This window comes from Ursus arctos, unplaced genomic scaffold, assembly GCF_023065955.2.
Source record: "Ursus arctos isolate Adak ecotype North America unplaced genomic scaffold, UrsArc2.0 scaffold_17, whole genome shotgun sequence".
NCBI classification, from domain to species: Eukaryota; Metazoa; Chordata; class Mammalia; order Carnivora; family Ursidae; genus Ursus; species Ursus arctos.
The window spans coordinates 8732866-8745818 of record NW_026622841.1 but is presented as its reverse complement, the minus strand read 5'-3'; the positions used below and the strand labels follow the sequence as shown (position 1 = coordinate 8745818).

Sequence of the window (12953 nt, the reverse complement as noted above, 5' to 3'; positions counted from 1 at the left end):
TTCGAAATAAAAGGCAGAACACACACACATGAATCTAATTAGTGTAACTCCTAGCATATACGTCAACACTGATATTACCTTAAGTTCATTTAAAATGACTACTGGTTCCTATTTAAAACTGACAATTTACAATAAAAACATCTTTGCCTCAAAGTCAGTGTATGTCGTATTATAAAGTGAAACCACCAAATACACATACATCACACACACACATCCCTTAAGTGTTCTGATGAACATCAGTCTATTTCTATTACGAAAACCCCAACGTAGTTTTAGCATAACTACTAGTAAGGCATGGGAGGGCCACTAAGAAGACTGGCTTGGCATAGGGACAAGTCAGGTTGATGAAACCAAAACCACAGTTCCTTTTTCCTCAGGATCACCACAGGGCTGAGGTGGAAATAGGTTCCTCTAGTGAAATCGTGTAACAAACTGCTTGTTGTACTTCCGTGAAATAAGATTCATCTATTTTTTAACATTAAATTACGGAAATGTTCAAATATGCACAAAAGGAGAGAGGAAGAATTAAACAATGGACTCTCACGCCCCATCGCTTGGCTTCAGCGTCAACTCTGCTAGTCTCATTCCATCCTTTTTCCTGCCACTCAACTACATTTCTACTGAGACAAGTTAAAAGGAATCCCAAACAACATGAGGTTTAAATACATTCTAAACTGGAAGTGAAAAAAGGAAGTAAGATGAAAATCTGACTTTGTTCTCCATTAAGATGAAAATAAGATTTTTACTGTCAAGTGATAATAACATAAACAATTTCTTGCATAACAGGAAAAAAGAAGAGTGAATTCTGTAGTAAAATCATACCACAATCTCCCTCAGACATAATCCATATGTCGACCTCTTCAGAATTTCAGCAAAAACACGTTCCCTTGCCAGGAACCTTAAGGCTCTGAGGTTCATTTTACTATAATAACCTATATAATACTATGTTAACAAAAACTAAATAATATACATAAGCACTAACCATATATTGCCATATCTGTGTGGAGGAGAATAGAAAATAATACTTAAAATGGCAGGGGTAGTTAATTAGTACAAAAATTTACATACTCACATCTACAAGCCAAATGTCATCTTTCCGATTGTCTTTAAACCTAAAAAACAAACACAAGAAAACAATCTCTGATTGCATGTTTGTTTCTACTTTATAATATGGTGGGGCTGAAAAACTGATAAATACTGGAGCATGGGACAAAGTCTTTCAACAAGTTTTCATGTAAAATTTTTACTAAGTGACCTCTAAATCTTATTCATCAAACATCTTTTAAAAAGTAGAGAACTGATTACGTAATGAGAGTACAAACAAATTAAAAAAATAAAAAATGTGGCACCTGGCTGGCTCAGTCTGTTAAGCATCTGCCTTCAGTTCAAGTCCTGATCCCAGGCTCCTGGGATCGAGCCCCGAGTTGGGCTCCCTGCTTGGCGGAGGAGTCTGCTTCTCCCTCTCCCTCTCCCTGCTCATGCTCTCTCTCTCTCTCTCAAATAAATAAATAAATAAATAAAATCTTTTAAAAAAATTAAGTAAAAAAATTTATGTGGGACTTGGTAGAAACACAGATATAGGCCCCAGTTCCTGGCCCCTCTATTCCATTTACTCCTGTGCATTACAGTTAGCATAGCTAATCTGAGACTGCTATCCTTAAAAAGGTCTGCTTGCAAGACTGGGCCTTGGTTGGCATCTGGGAACTTGAATTTCAGGAGGGTTTCCACCATTTCCTGATAAGATAGCTCACTGTTCCAACACTGTGCAAACACAGTGGTTTTATGATGAACACCTGCTTTCCTTCCAGGAGTCTGAAATTCTGGTACAGACGAGGCAGGAAGGTCCTTACGTGACCACCCCCCACTAAGAATCCCTAAGCATTGATTCTCTAGTGAGCTTCCTTGGTACAGAATATTTCACACATGTGGTCACAAATCCTGATGAAGGAAGCAAGCACATCCCATGTGACTCTACTAGGAGAGGACTCTTGGATCCTGGTTTCCTCTGGAATTTACCCCACATTGACTCTTCCCTTTGTTGGTTTTGCTTTGTGCCCCTTCACTGTTGTAAATCATAGCCGTGACTTCCCCAATAGACTGAGTCCTCTGAGTGCTCCTGGTCAAAAACAAGCCTGGGGGTGCTTCTGGGGACCCCCTGACACAACAGCCTACAGGCAAAGAATTTTCATGATCATCTGATCATGTTACTCTTACTTGACACCTTCTAGGTGCCCTTCCACCACGTACAAAAAGAAGCATAAATTGCTACCCGCACCCATGTGCTGGGTCCAACTTATCTTTCCATTCAAATATAAGCATCCTATGATTTCCAATCAGCTCATGGTATTTATCACAGCTAAATTCACAGTGTTTATTCGACTCTACATTCTTTCGTGTTCACATCCTATCCAGCTAAAAGCATTTCTTACTTCATAATGCCTTCCTAAATTCCTCACAGCTAGAAACAATCTCTCCACAGTGTCTTTATCCTCTTTAGGATTCTTATCGATTTTCCACACGTTGTACTTGTGTATTATCCAAGCATAAATACGCTTGTTTCATCTCTTAGTACCTTGCACAGTGACCTCTATTTAATCTCTACTGAATGAGTGACAAAAGTTCTTTATGGGGATATTTTAGTAAAATTCTTGAACCTACAGTTAAGACAAAGAGAACACATATCCAGTATCCGAGCTCTTCAGTCCAAGGGTGCTCACATCCCCAGTCTGTCTTGCACCATGGGCAAGGAAAGCACCTGTAATCAGTCCTCCAGGTTGGTAAACCCAAATCTTCTGCCTTTGCTCCTCTTATGCTTAATTAAAAGTTCTGTTGTATACGCTGGTATCCACGACATGGAGCTACCCAGGCAAAGCAGCACAGCCACCTTAAGCAATCGAACTAAAGACCTCTAATTGATGGTCACTGTTCTTGAGGCAAAGACACATTCTTTGCACCCAGGGGTAAATGCAGGAGGTTGCTATCTCCCAGTGCTTGGTGTTCAATAGCCATTTTCATCTCCCACTGGTCCGAGTCTTTGGGAAGGAGCTGGTATGGAAGTCCTTTACAGGGTCCCCCACAGAGACTGCAGTCAGTAATTATCAAATTGAAGGAAGGGGACAACCTGGCCAACCAGGCAGCACTAGTGCAAAGCAGCTGGTTGAGAAATTGCTGCATTGAGACCTAGGCCTGAGATGTGTAGTCCAGGCTGGGGTAATCTTGTCCCCTCCCACCAGCTGATTAAGCCCGTACTTCAAATGTTCATTAAAATGCTCAAGTACCCCTGTGGATTAGGGGTGATCTGAAGCATAGAGAGTCCGCTGTATGCCCGTGACTGGGCCAATTGATGGGTAGCTTGAGCATAAATCCCAGGACTGTTATCAGATGCAATGTTCTCAAGGAACCTGGAGAGGAAACAAATGTGGTCTTTCAGGGCCTGGAGAGTGTGGCTGGAGTCCATGGAATGCATGGAAATGGTTAGGCCAAACCCAAAGAAAGTGTCAACTGATATCAAGATGCACTGGAACATGATTGATGGCATGAGGGGCCCAACCTATTCTATCTGCTGAGAATGCCCTAGCCCACTCACTTGAAGGAAACTGTTTGGGGGGCAGTATTTTTTAGGCTTGACCAGGGCCTGACAAGTGGGACGGCTTTTCCATGCTGTTTTCCTGTCAGAATTCTCACCACAGTGGCAGCCTGTGTACTGCTATCTAGGATGGTATCGGAATTTTCACGGGCCAGCCTCTTGTGGATCCAGGAGGCAACTGACTGTGCACCTGCTTGCTTTGGTGTGGAGAACAATTCATTCAGTTTCCACATTGAGCTAAAAGCATGATATGCTCATTGGTTATGTTTCCTTTTGCAGCATAGGGGTCTTTCTGGTGAGCATTCACACAGGTTATAAAACGCTCTCTTGATGGGTTCTGCATAATGCACAGCACAGCTGAGTCACTATGCTATACACCTGAATCTAATATAACACTGTATGTTTAGAAACAATTAGGAAAAAACACTTAGAAGAAGCAGATGATCTTCACCCAAATGTCTCATCTCCACAGGGGCTCTGTTTCATATGCAACACAACCAATGGCCAAGCCATTAGCCACAGCCCATGAAAGAGTGAAAAATACAGCAGAGCTCACTTGCCAGGGCTGGAGCAATAAGCAGGAGGTGCAGGGACAGTGGGGCAGATAATCTTCCGCACTGCATGAAGATGCCTGTGGTGTGAGGGCTCTTTACCATCCTTGATGAAGGACGGTCTCTTTCAGGTTGGACGGCAGCCACACCCAATTCCTACAGGTTAACCCAGAGGAACCGTTAGTGACCAGGCCCATGGGTGCTCCTGGAGGTCTGTCTGGGCACTCATTGGGCCAAAGGAGGCAATACCTCCTCTGGTGTTATTCCTGGAGGGTGGAGGGGCACTCATGAGACCTTTCCATGGAGTGGCAAGACTCCAGATGGTCTGCTGTAAGTTCCATTTCAACTTCACTAGAGACCCAGAGCTGGTCCTATTTATCAGCGTGACTAGAAGTTCTGCTTGTGAGTCTACTACTGCTCTCATCCAAGGCCCATAATTATCTCTCAAAGGGAGTGTACCTTTCAGCCAATGACTGGTCTACGCTGGTCTATAGCATTCTCCTCCTGCCACAGGCGCTGATCAGTGAACTGAGAGTTTGCTGACATCGTGATTCAAATAGCAGATGTGGATCAGTGGGGCTCAGGAGAGGGGGAGGCTTGGTGGCCTGCTGGAGGGCCTTCAGGGTATCTTGTTGGTTGGGGCCTCTCAAGAGCAGCACCCCTCCGGTAACCTGATGGAAGGGTGTCATCAAGATCCCCACAGGGCTATGTGACATCATCAGTAGCCAAATAGGCCCACCAATCCCTGGACCTCTTTTTTTTTTTTTTGGTTCAAAAAAGGTAGAAAGTTTGATAATCTCCTCCGGAACGGATGTTATACTGCCTCCCAATCAGGCCAAGGAACTAGGTCCTTGTATGTTGCCTATGTTAACTGCCCAGCCACACTGTCACTTGTCCTTCTTGGGCACTGCCCTGTCTAGGCTTTCTAGGAGGTTCTCATCAACAGAACAGAAAGCCAGTGCTCCCTCCAAAAGCAAGACTTTTTCCAGACCATGGCCTACTCATTGATAGCAGACAGATGGGAAATTAAAGAGCCCTGTAGAAGGACATTAAAGGTGTGTTGGAATCCATTCCACATGAAGGAAACTGACCCTGATCAGCCCACTGGAGAGATGCCGGAAAAGGCATTTGCAATCTTAACTGCTACAGACGAAGCAACCTCCAGTAGCCTCTTTATGATGTCAGGTACCACCAGTGGCAAGAGCAGCACTTTGGTACTGAGGGACTTATACCCAGTAGCCAGTCTCCTGGTATCCAAGGCCTTGTGCAAAGGCCAGAAGGGGCTACTGAATAGAGAAATAGTCTCACAGAGCACTTTATCTTCCTTCAGCTCAGCAATCAGGATGGCTGTTTCCTTTACTCACCAGGCAGCCAATATTGTTTTCGGAAGACAATGGCACTAGGAGCTAGTAACCAAGTAGGCTCATAGTCTGCCACATGTTCCACTAAAATGGCCGTATTATGGCAATTCCCACTGGGGCTTACGGACAAAGGTGAATGGGAGTGCACATACACCCCACATCTATACTAGTAACATGTTTAGTAGTAGGGGCTTGAAAGTACTCACCCTGAGCCAAGCCTGGGCAAAAGGATCTGTATCAGTCAAGACAGACTCAAAACTGGGAGTGATTATATGTATCCTCCTCATCCTGGTAGCAGGGGAAGTAGAGATCACACTCACTTGTGCACAGATATCCAAAAGGCCCAAGAAGTACAATTCTCCCCAACTTCCCCAATGAACTCTGACCTTGGCACAGGATATCCAGCCCACCCTGGGGACGGAGGGACCTCAACATAACACCTATTCAAGGTCTGGGTAGATGTTTAGGGCTCTTCCACTCATCTGGTGGCAATACTACTTGTGATAGTCAGAGGGGCTGTCATCATGTTGACCCTAGTGGGACTGCACATCAGACCCTTCATGACTTAATATCTGTCCTGGGGAGGAGCCTATCAATCTCCTCCTTTGAGACCCCATTATTGAACAAACAGACCCAGAGATTTTTTTCAGAAAGGCTTATGTCTGGGCTACCCAAGAAAGGATGCTCGGTTCCCACGCTTATGTCACTCTTTGTGCTGCTCAATCTTTGCTGTCTTAGTGGTGGCTGCTTCTTCCATGTCTGGATATTTCTGTTAAGACTTGGATTGTGCCACAGACTGACTGAACTGATTAGATGAGTAGGCTTAAATGGGTTTGGTAACAAGCAAGAACATCAAAGAGAAACCTAGAAATCTGAGTGTGCGTAACAGTCTCATTATCCACTGTTTCCTAGTCTCTCCATGTAGACCCAAGGTGTCACCAGCGTGGCTCACAGGACTACTACAGCCTCTGTGAGAGCGGGGCAGCCATTTTTCAGTGACAGGAAACTTGTCATGTGTGGGCCAAACCTGTCAAGTTCACATAGCACCCAGCTGAGAAAGGTGAGGGTCTTACATGTCTGTGCCTGCTCACATCCTCCTTCCTTCTCCTTCCCAGGCAAAAGTCACCACTGTGAGGGCATTCTAAAGGAGGAAGTCTATAGTGACACAGCCCTCAAGACACCAAGTTTAACAAGATTACCTCCAATGTTAACAATGGTTCCCTTCAGGGGTGCCTGGTTGGCTCAGATGGTTGAGTGTCTGCCTTCGGCTCAGGTCATGATCCCAGGACTCCCAGGGTCCTGGGATCGAGCCCAGCTCAGTGCGGGGGGGGGGGGGGGTCTGCTTCTACCTCTCCCCCTCCCATTCCCCCTGTTCATGCTTTCTCCTGCGCACGCTCTCTCATTAATGACTAAAATCTTTAAAAAACCCACAAAAACAAGAACAAAAGACCACAATAGTTCCCTTCAGAATCTGTCAGTCCCCAATATCCATTAGCATGGCTAGTATAGTGGTCCCTGGGATCCTCAGGATTCCTACTCTTCCAGAATAGCACTGTGCTCATATGACCACCCTGCTACTGTGCCAATTTTGTTGTGTAGAGGTAGTTAATTAGGACAACAAGCCAAACTGAAAGTAATAATCAAGACTTTATTCGCTTACTGTGACAACATAAGCCAACAAGCAAAAAAAGGTGCTAGCTCCTCAATGTTCCATTTTTCCAGGTGGAACAGTACCAGATGAGGGTCAGGTAGATGCAGCATAGACAAAAGAATTCACCTCACTGCAGAGCAGCATTGAACCAAGGCTTCTGCAACTTTATGAACCCACGGGCAGGAGAAGGAAAGAGGGAAAGGAACAGGAGTGGAAAAGTACTCAGTCCAAGCAAAGAAAAGTGCCTCAGCTAACCCCCTAGATAAGGAGGTCTCAGCAGAGATGCCTAGAAATACCCCAGGTGAGGCCCCCAATAAAAGGCCTCCAAAAGAGGCAACTTGCATGTGCTAGATACGCATGTGAGCCTAGCTAGCCTAGGGGCCCGAGTCTATGATTACAACTCCCTCCAGAGACTGCAATGCACTGGCTGTGCACCAAGTCTGGTGTGGGGAGAGCAGCTTCCCCCCTAAAATCTGCCAGGAAAAGCCTTGTAATTGCCTATGGTCAGGCCTGAAAGATCACACATAGGATTTTGGTCTGTCTGGAGCTGGACCCCTCAACTACTTACCTAATATAAGCAAGGCTTTGTGATTAATGCTATGGTACTATAAAAACAAATATACAGTATGGTTACTAAATTCCAGTATCTGCTCAATCATGATATAAGCAGAAAAGCTAATAAATACAATGAAAAATGATAAAACAGAATATGGAACTGTTAGTAAACTCTACTGAGTCCAACCCCATTTTTACATATAGACACTATTTAAAATACATATATACTTACGATTCATCTAAATCTTCAACAAATCCTTTACAGAAAGCCATATCAAGTAAAAAAACTGGAAAAAAAAGAAAAAAATGACAAAATGTTTACAATAAATGCTTTTACTTGTTTCATACTACATGCTTAGTCATCTATAAAATGTTTTTGGTTTTTTACAATCTACCATAAAATCCATCACTGATGTATTCCAAGGCACAAACAATGCATAAGCATATGTAGTGTATCCCTTTACTAAATATTCATTCCGCAGGCACCTAAACTGTGATGGCAAGGTTTATGTCGGCTAGTAAATCTGAAACACAGAGGTTCTCTTTCAATGTATTTTTACTTTCATCATTCTTTCCTTTTTTGCCATTCCATCTTTTTTTAACATAGAAATCATTCTTCTGTATTTCTCCAGTAGTAATTATCTCCTCTATAACTCCAACTGCCATTCTGTAAACATACTATGTTTTATTTTTTTTCAACTTCATAGGTAGAAACAAAACTGAGCTACGTCTCTAACCCTAACAGTTCTCACAGCCTAGCACATAGGGGGAACCAAACGGCTGCTGAGTAAGTGAACACACTACAGTGAGGACCAGGGCATGCGATGCTGGCAAAAGGAGGCTGAGAAAGACCACCAGGTACGCTGACCACTTTTCACACTGCACGATCCAAAAACCTGATCATGACCTGTCCTTGGCCATCATGACCTGTCCTTGGCCATACCCCCGGGTGGGTAAAAATTCTTCTGACGTGACAAGAGTCGGAACCTAAAGCCAAAGCAAGGTTTGGCCACAAGCTGGGGTAGTGGAGCTTTCATGCTTATCAATGGAGTCAGCGCTATTGAAACTTCCTGCCACACTAAGCAAAGAACCAAATGGAAGACAAGCGCATCTTTTTCTGGCGCTGGTCCCCGGCACAGGCGCGTTGGTGGAAGGACCCAGAAGCTGGGGGACATCTCGGAGAATCCCAGAGCCTCTCTGCACCCTGTCGGGAGACCCCTGCCCAAGCCCGACCCCACGCCGGAGATGGTCCCCGCGCGCGCCCGCCCCATCGTCCCCGTTCCCATAGCCTCCGCGCGGCCCTTACCTGTGGCGCAGAGCCGCAGGCCAGCCCCGCGTCTCCCAGCTGCCATACTTGCTGCAGGAAAGCTGCAAAAGCCGCGGAAAAGAAAGAGACACCGACGACCGCTGCTTGCGCTTCCGGAAAAGGAAGCTGCCCCTGGGCGCGCAGAAGGGAAGCCAGGCGCGGAGAGCGGGGGCGGGGCAGGCCGGCCTCCGCTACCCTCCCCGGACCCCGCCGGCCTCCGCCTCTGAGCATGCGCGGAACTGCGGCGCATGCGTGGATCTGGAGCGCTTGCGCAGTCGTGCCTTCAAATTCTGTGCGCTTCCCGCTGCCTTCGGGAGCGTGGGAACCTAGCAAGTGTACGCTTTCCTGTGGGGGCGGAGCGGTGTGTGGAGTTGAGGGGCGTTTCCGGGAAGTTAGATACCAGCTAAATTTAGAGGGGAAAATGAGATAAACTCCAGCGCCGCTTGAGGTTTAATTCTGCCATATCTTTCACTTGCTGCTCCTGGGCAGCGAGCGATCAAATTCGTGAAAAGAGGTGGGTGTCAGCAGTGTGTAGAAAGATGGAACTCTATGGATTGATGTGTGAGCCTCCATATATTTCCAAAATAAATTTGGAATCTTCTTTGAACCTGTTTGCGAAATGAGATATCTGCTCTAGTAGTAAGCTCTGTTAATGCGTTTTTGCCAACTAGATTAGTCACATCTTAAAAACTGTTCCTCTTGGAACCTGAAAAAGTGAAGTTGATCATAAAATACAAGTTTTTGATGATTCGTTCCTATTTTCTGGTTCCTTTGGTAAGAGTAAAATACTATAAAATATTTTCTGTCTTCACCTACACAACAAAAATATTTTAAAAGCTATTTATTTTTATATGGTGATTCCTGCTGTAATCCCTACGTCTGATTTAGATGACATTTTTATAGGACCTAAAGTACCAGAGGATTTCGATTAAATTAATTATTTAACATGTATTATGAGAATAGAAATGGATTATGATGTCAGCCAGATCACCTTAGGTTCAAAATTCCAACAGGCAGAGATCTCAGAAAACTCTATTCCTAATGACTAGAATATTAAATTATGATCTGCTTGAGAGCAAAACCAAGATCTCACCCATTTTATGCATACAGCATAGTATCCATTGCAGGCCTTCAGCATATTCAAGCATTTTTTAATAGCGTGTCTAGTCTATTTTGAGTTTAACATACACAAGTAGTTAATCCTCTTGCAGATTCTCAAAGTAGGAATTATATAGATCCTGGGGCTCAGAAAAGGTAATTTGCTTAATAGCTCTGAACGATGGAGTTGCCATTTGAAACAAAGTTTCAGACTCCAGAACTTTTCTTTTTCTAACACAACACTGCCTCACAGATCTCTTTCTGCTCTAGAATTTTCTCCCTTTCTTTTCCTCCCCCTTTCGTCATCCTATTTTGGCTAATGTTACAAATGTTTGATCAGCCAATTTCCGGTGGAGTTGTGCTGGGTTTTTCCCAACTAAAAGGTACTCACTGTATGATTTTATGTACACAAGCTTAAAATCAGGGAAATTAATAGTGTTAGAAGGCAGGGGTACAGGTAATGTTTTCTTTCTTGATCTGAGCTTTAGTACATAGATTGGTTCACTTTATGAAAATGCATTGAGCTTTGCCCTTACAGTTTGTGTATTTTCTGTATATATACTCTAGCAATGAAAGTTAAAGAGTAAATAAAGCTATGCAAGTTTTTTTTTAATGGAAAGGTGATCATTATATGGTGTTAAAAAGTGCTTCTCAAATTGTACTAAGCATCATTTACCTGGAGAACTTGATAAAACAGTTTCTGAATACTCCTTTCAGAATCTCAACCAGTAGGTCTGGATTTGCATTTCGCACAAGCTCCCATGTGATGCTGTTGCTCTGGCCTGCAGATCTCATTTAGTGTTAAAGGAAAATAAATCCAGAAAATATCACTCATTTTTAGATTGCTTTGTGTAAAATACGTAAGGTGAAAAAAAATCTAGAAATAAAAATCAAGGCTTTTTTTTAATAGCTTTTTTCCTGATGACGTGTAATGGTTTTATCATTAGTGTTAAATGATACTTTTTAAAAAAAGTCTCAGTTTTCATTTTAAATTTAGTAAATATTATTAGATACAACCCACATTGAAGAAAGGTTTCTGGAGTTCTTAATGTATTTTTAAGTGTGTACAGAGGTCCTGAGAACACAAGTTTGAGAACAGAGTGGACATTCATAGAACTCTGCATTAAACAAGCAGGGAATGCATACTGTAACATACACAAGTAAATTATAGACCTAGTGTATCATAAAGTAAATTTCAACAGATTGAAAAAATGTGGTATTATCAATATGTATTTTTTTTTTTTTAGATTTTATTTATTTATTTGTTAGAGAGCAAGAACAAGTAGGGGGAGCAGCAGGCAGAGGGAGAAGCAGATTCCCTGCTGAGCAGGGAGCCTGATAAGAGACTTGATCCCAGATTCCTGGGATCATGACCTGAGCTGAAGGTAGACACGTAACCAACTGAGCCACCCAGGTGCCCATCAGTGTGTTTTCTGACCTCAACACAATAAGATTATAAATCTATAAAAGATAAAAATATCCCCTAAATCTGGAAATTTAAAAACACTTTTAAATAACATCTTTGCAAAAAGCAATAAGAATTAAAATATGCTTAGAAGTAAACCAAAAAATGTCTATTAAAATTGTAGGATACAGCAAAATCTGTGCAGAGAAATTTATAGATGTAAATATCTTTTTATTATAGAATGAAAGAAGAAGAAAATTAGTTAACTATTCTCCTTAAGAAGTAGATGAAAAGACTTTAGAAAAAGGGTGGCACAAAAGATACATAGGGATGTTCATTTTCTTTTATTTGCCAGAAACTGTGCATTGAGAACATAGCATTGAACAAAATGGACCCTGGTTCAGTTCACTTCCTAGTGGGTTGTAAGGGTTACCACTTAATAAGGTTTATATATTGAGTTAGGCAGTGTTCTAAATGCTTTATATGTTAACTCATTCAGAGAAGGAAAAAAAGGTACAATAGACTCAAAAGAAGTCCCAGAGTGTGTTTTTGAAGCAAGCAATAAAATGGACACATTTCTTGTTTTAGTGAATCCAGAGAGAGAGCACGTGAGAAAGAAGGAGGAAATGAGAAAACATCCAAAGCATCCAGAAATCAGGGCCACCTTCCGAGAGGCAGGCTGAGTCATCTAAGCCCAGAGAAGGGGAAGCCCATTCAAGGGGAACCAGCTCAGGTAAGAGAACTTGTGTACCCATCTCATGTTCCCTCTCTACATACCACCTCTTGAAGCATAAAGCCCCAGTTTGCTCACTGGGAAAGGCAAAAAGGAGAGAGGGTGAATCAAGACCCGTGGTCCCACTGAAAGTTTCCAGCCTACAACAGTCTCAGGAGGAGAAGGGGAAAAGATTTTTGATGGTAAATCTAGTTCAGAATTTTGTTAATACTAGGACTGAGTATGCAAATAAGTGAATTGTGTTTTCAACTTAATTAAATCTTTTATCCAGATGGGCTTGTTAGAATTTTCATCCAGGCACAGGGGAGGAATAGCCACACTGAGAAATGTATAAAGGGATGATGGGAAGACAATCAGTTATTTTGATTATGTTGCCATTGTATTTTCAGTGTAATTGCATTAATATTAGGACCAAAACCAGGATGTAGATACAGACAGCAGAAATTAAAGAGATAAACAACTTTAACACAGTATAGACAAAAAATTAAAATAAAAAAGTTATAAACAAAATAAAAGGTTGTAAGAAAAAAGTTAAAAAAAATATGTAATTTACCAAGATCAATCAAGAACCAGAAGGAGTGGCTCAGTTGGTTAAGTGTCTGCCTTCGGTTCCGGTCATGATCTCAGGGTCCTGGGATTGAGCCAGGCATCAGCCTTCCTGCTCCCTGGGGAGCCTGCTTCTCCCTCTCCCTCTACGTGACACTCCC

The 12953-nt window shown here is 42.9% G+C and overlaps 2 protein-coding genes across 16 annotated transcripts in view; one reads left to right on the top strand and one right to left on the bottom strand.

Moving 5' to 3' along the window:
- TMX3 (thioredoxin related transmembrane protein 3) overlaps nt 1-9247 on the bottom strand; it is a 43574-nt gene extending 34327 nt beyond the window's left edge. The window contains exons 1-3 of one of the 2 annotated variants that reach the window (XM_057313332.1): nt 9011-9247; nt 7937-7991; nt 1073-1112 (exon numbers count right to left, since the gene is read on the bottom strand). In XM_057313332.1, coding sequence (XP_057169315.1) covers nt 1073-1112; nt 7937-7991; nt 9011-9056 — 141 coding nt within the window. In that variant the 5' untranslated portion in view covers nt 9057-9247. The remainder of the gene's footprint in view (nt 1-1072; nt 1113-7936; nt 7992-9010) is intronic. The other variant, XM_026496457.4, reaches the window with a different exon arrangement.
- Nucleotides 1-12953, top strand: part of CCDC102B (coiled-coil domain containing 102B) — a 229234-nt gene that overhangs the window by 25448 nt on the left and 190833 nt on the right. For 8 of the 14 annotated variants that reach the window (XM_057313347.1, XM_057313342.1, XM_057313344.1 and 5 more), the window contains exons 1-2: nt 9319-9524; nt 12102-12246. The gene's annotated coding sequence lies outside the window, so the exon portion shown is untranslated. Of the gene's footprint in view, nt 1-8411; nt 8563-9283; nt 9525-12101; nt 12247-12953 lie in introns of those variants that run through there. The other 6 variants (XM_057313333.1, XM_057313343.1, XM_057313335.1 and 3 more) reach the window with 4 other exon arrangements.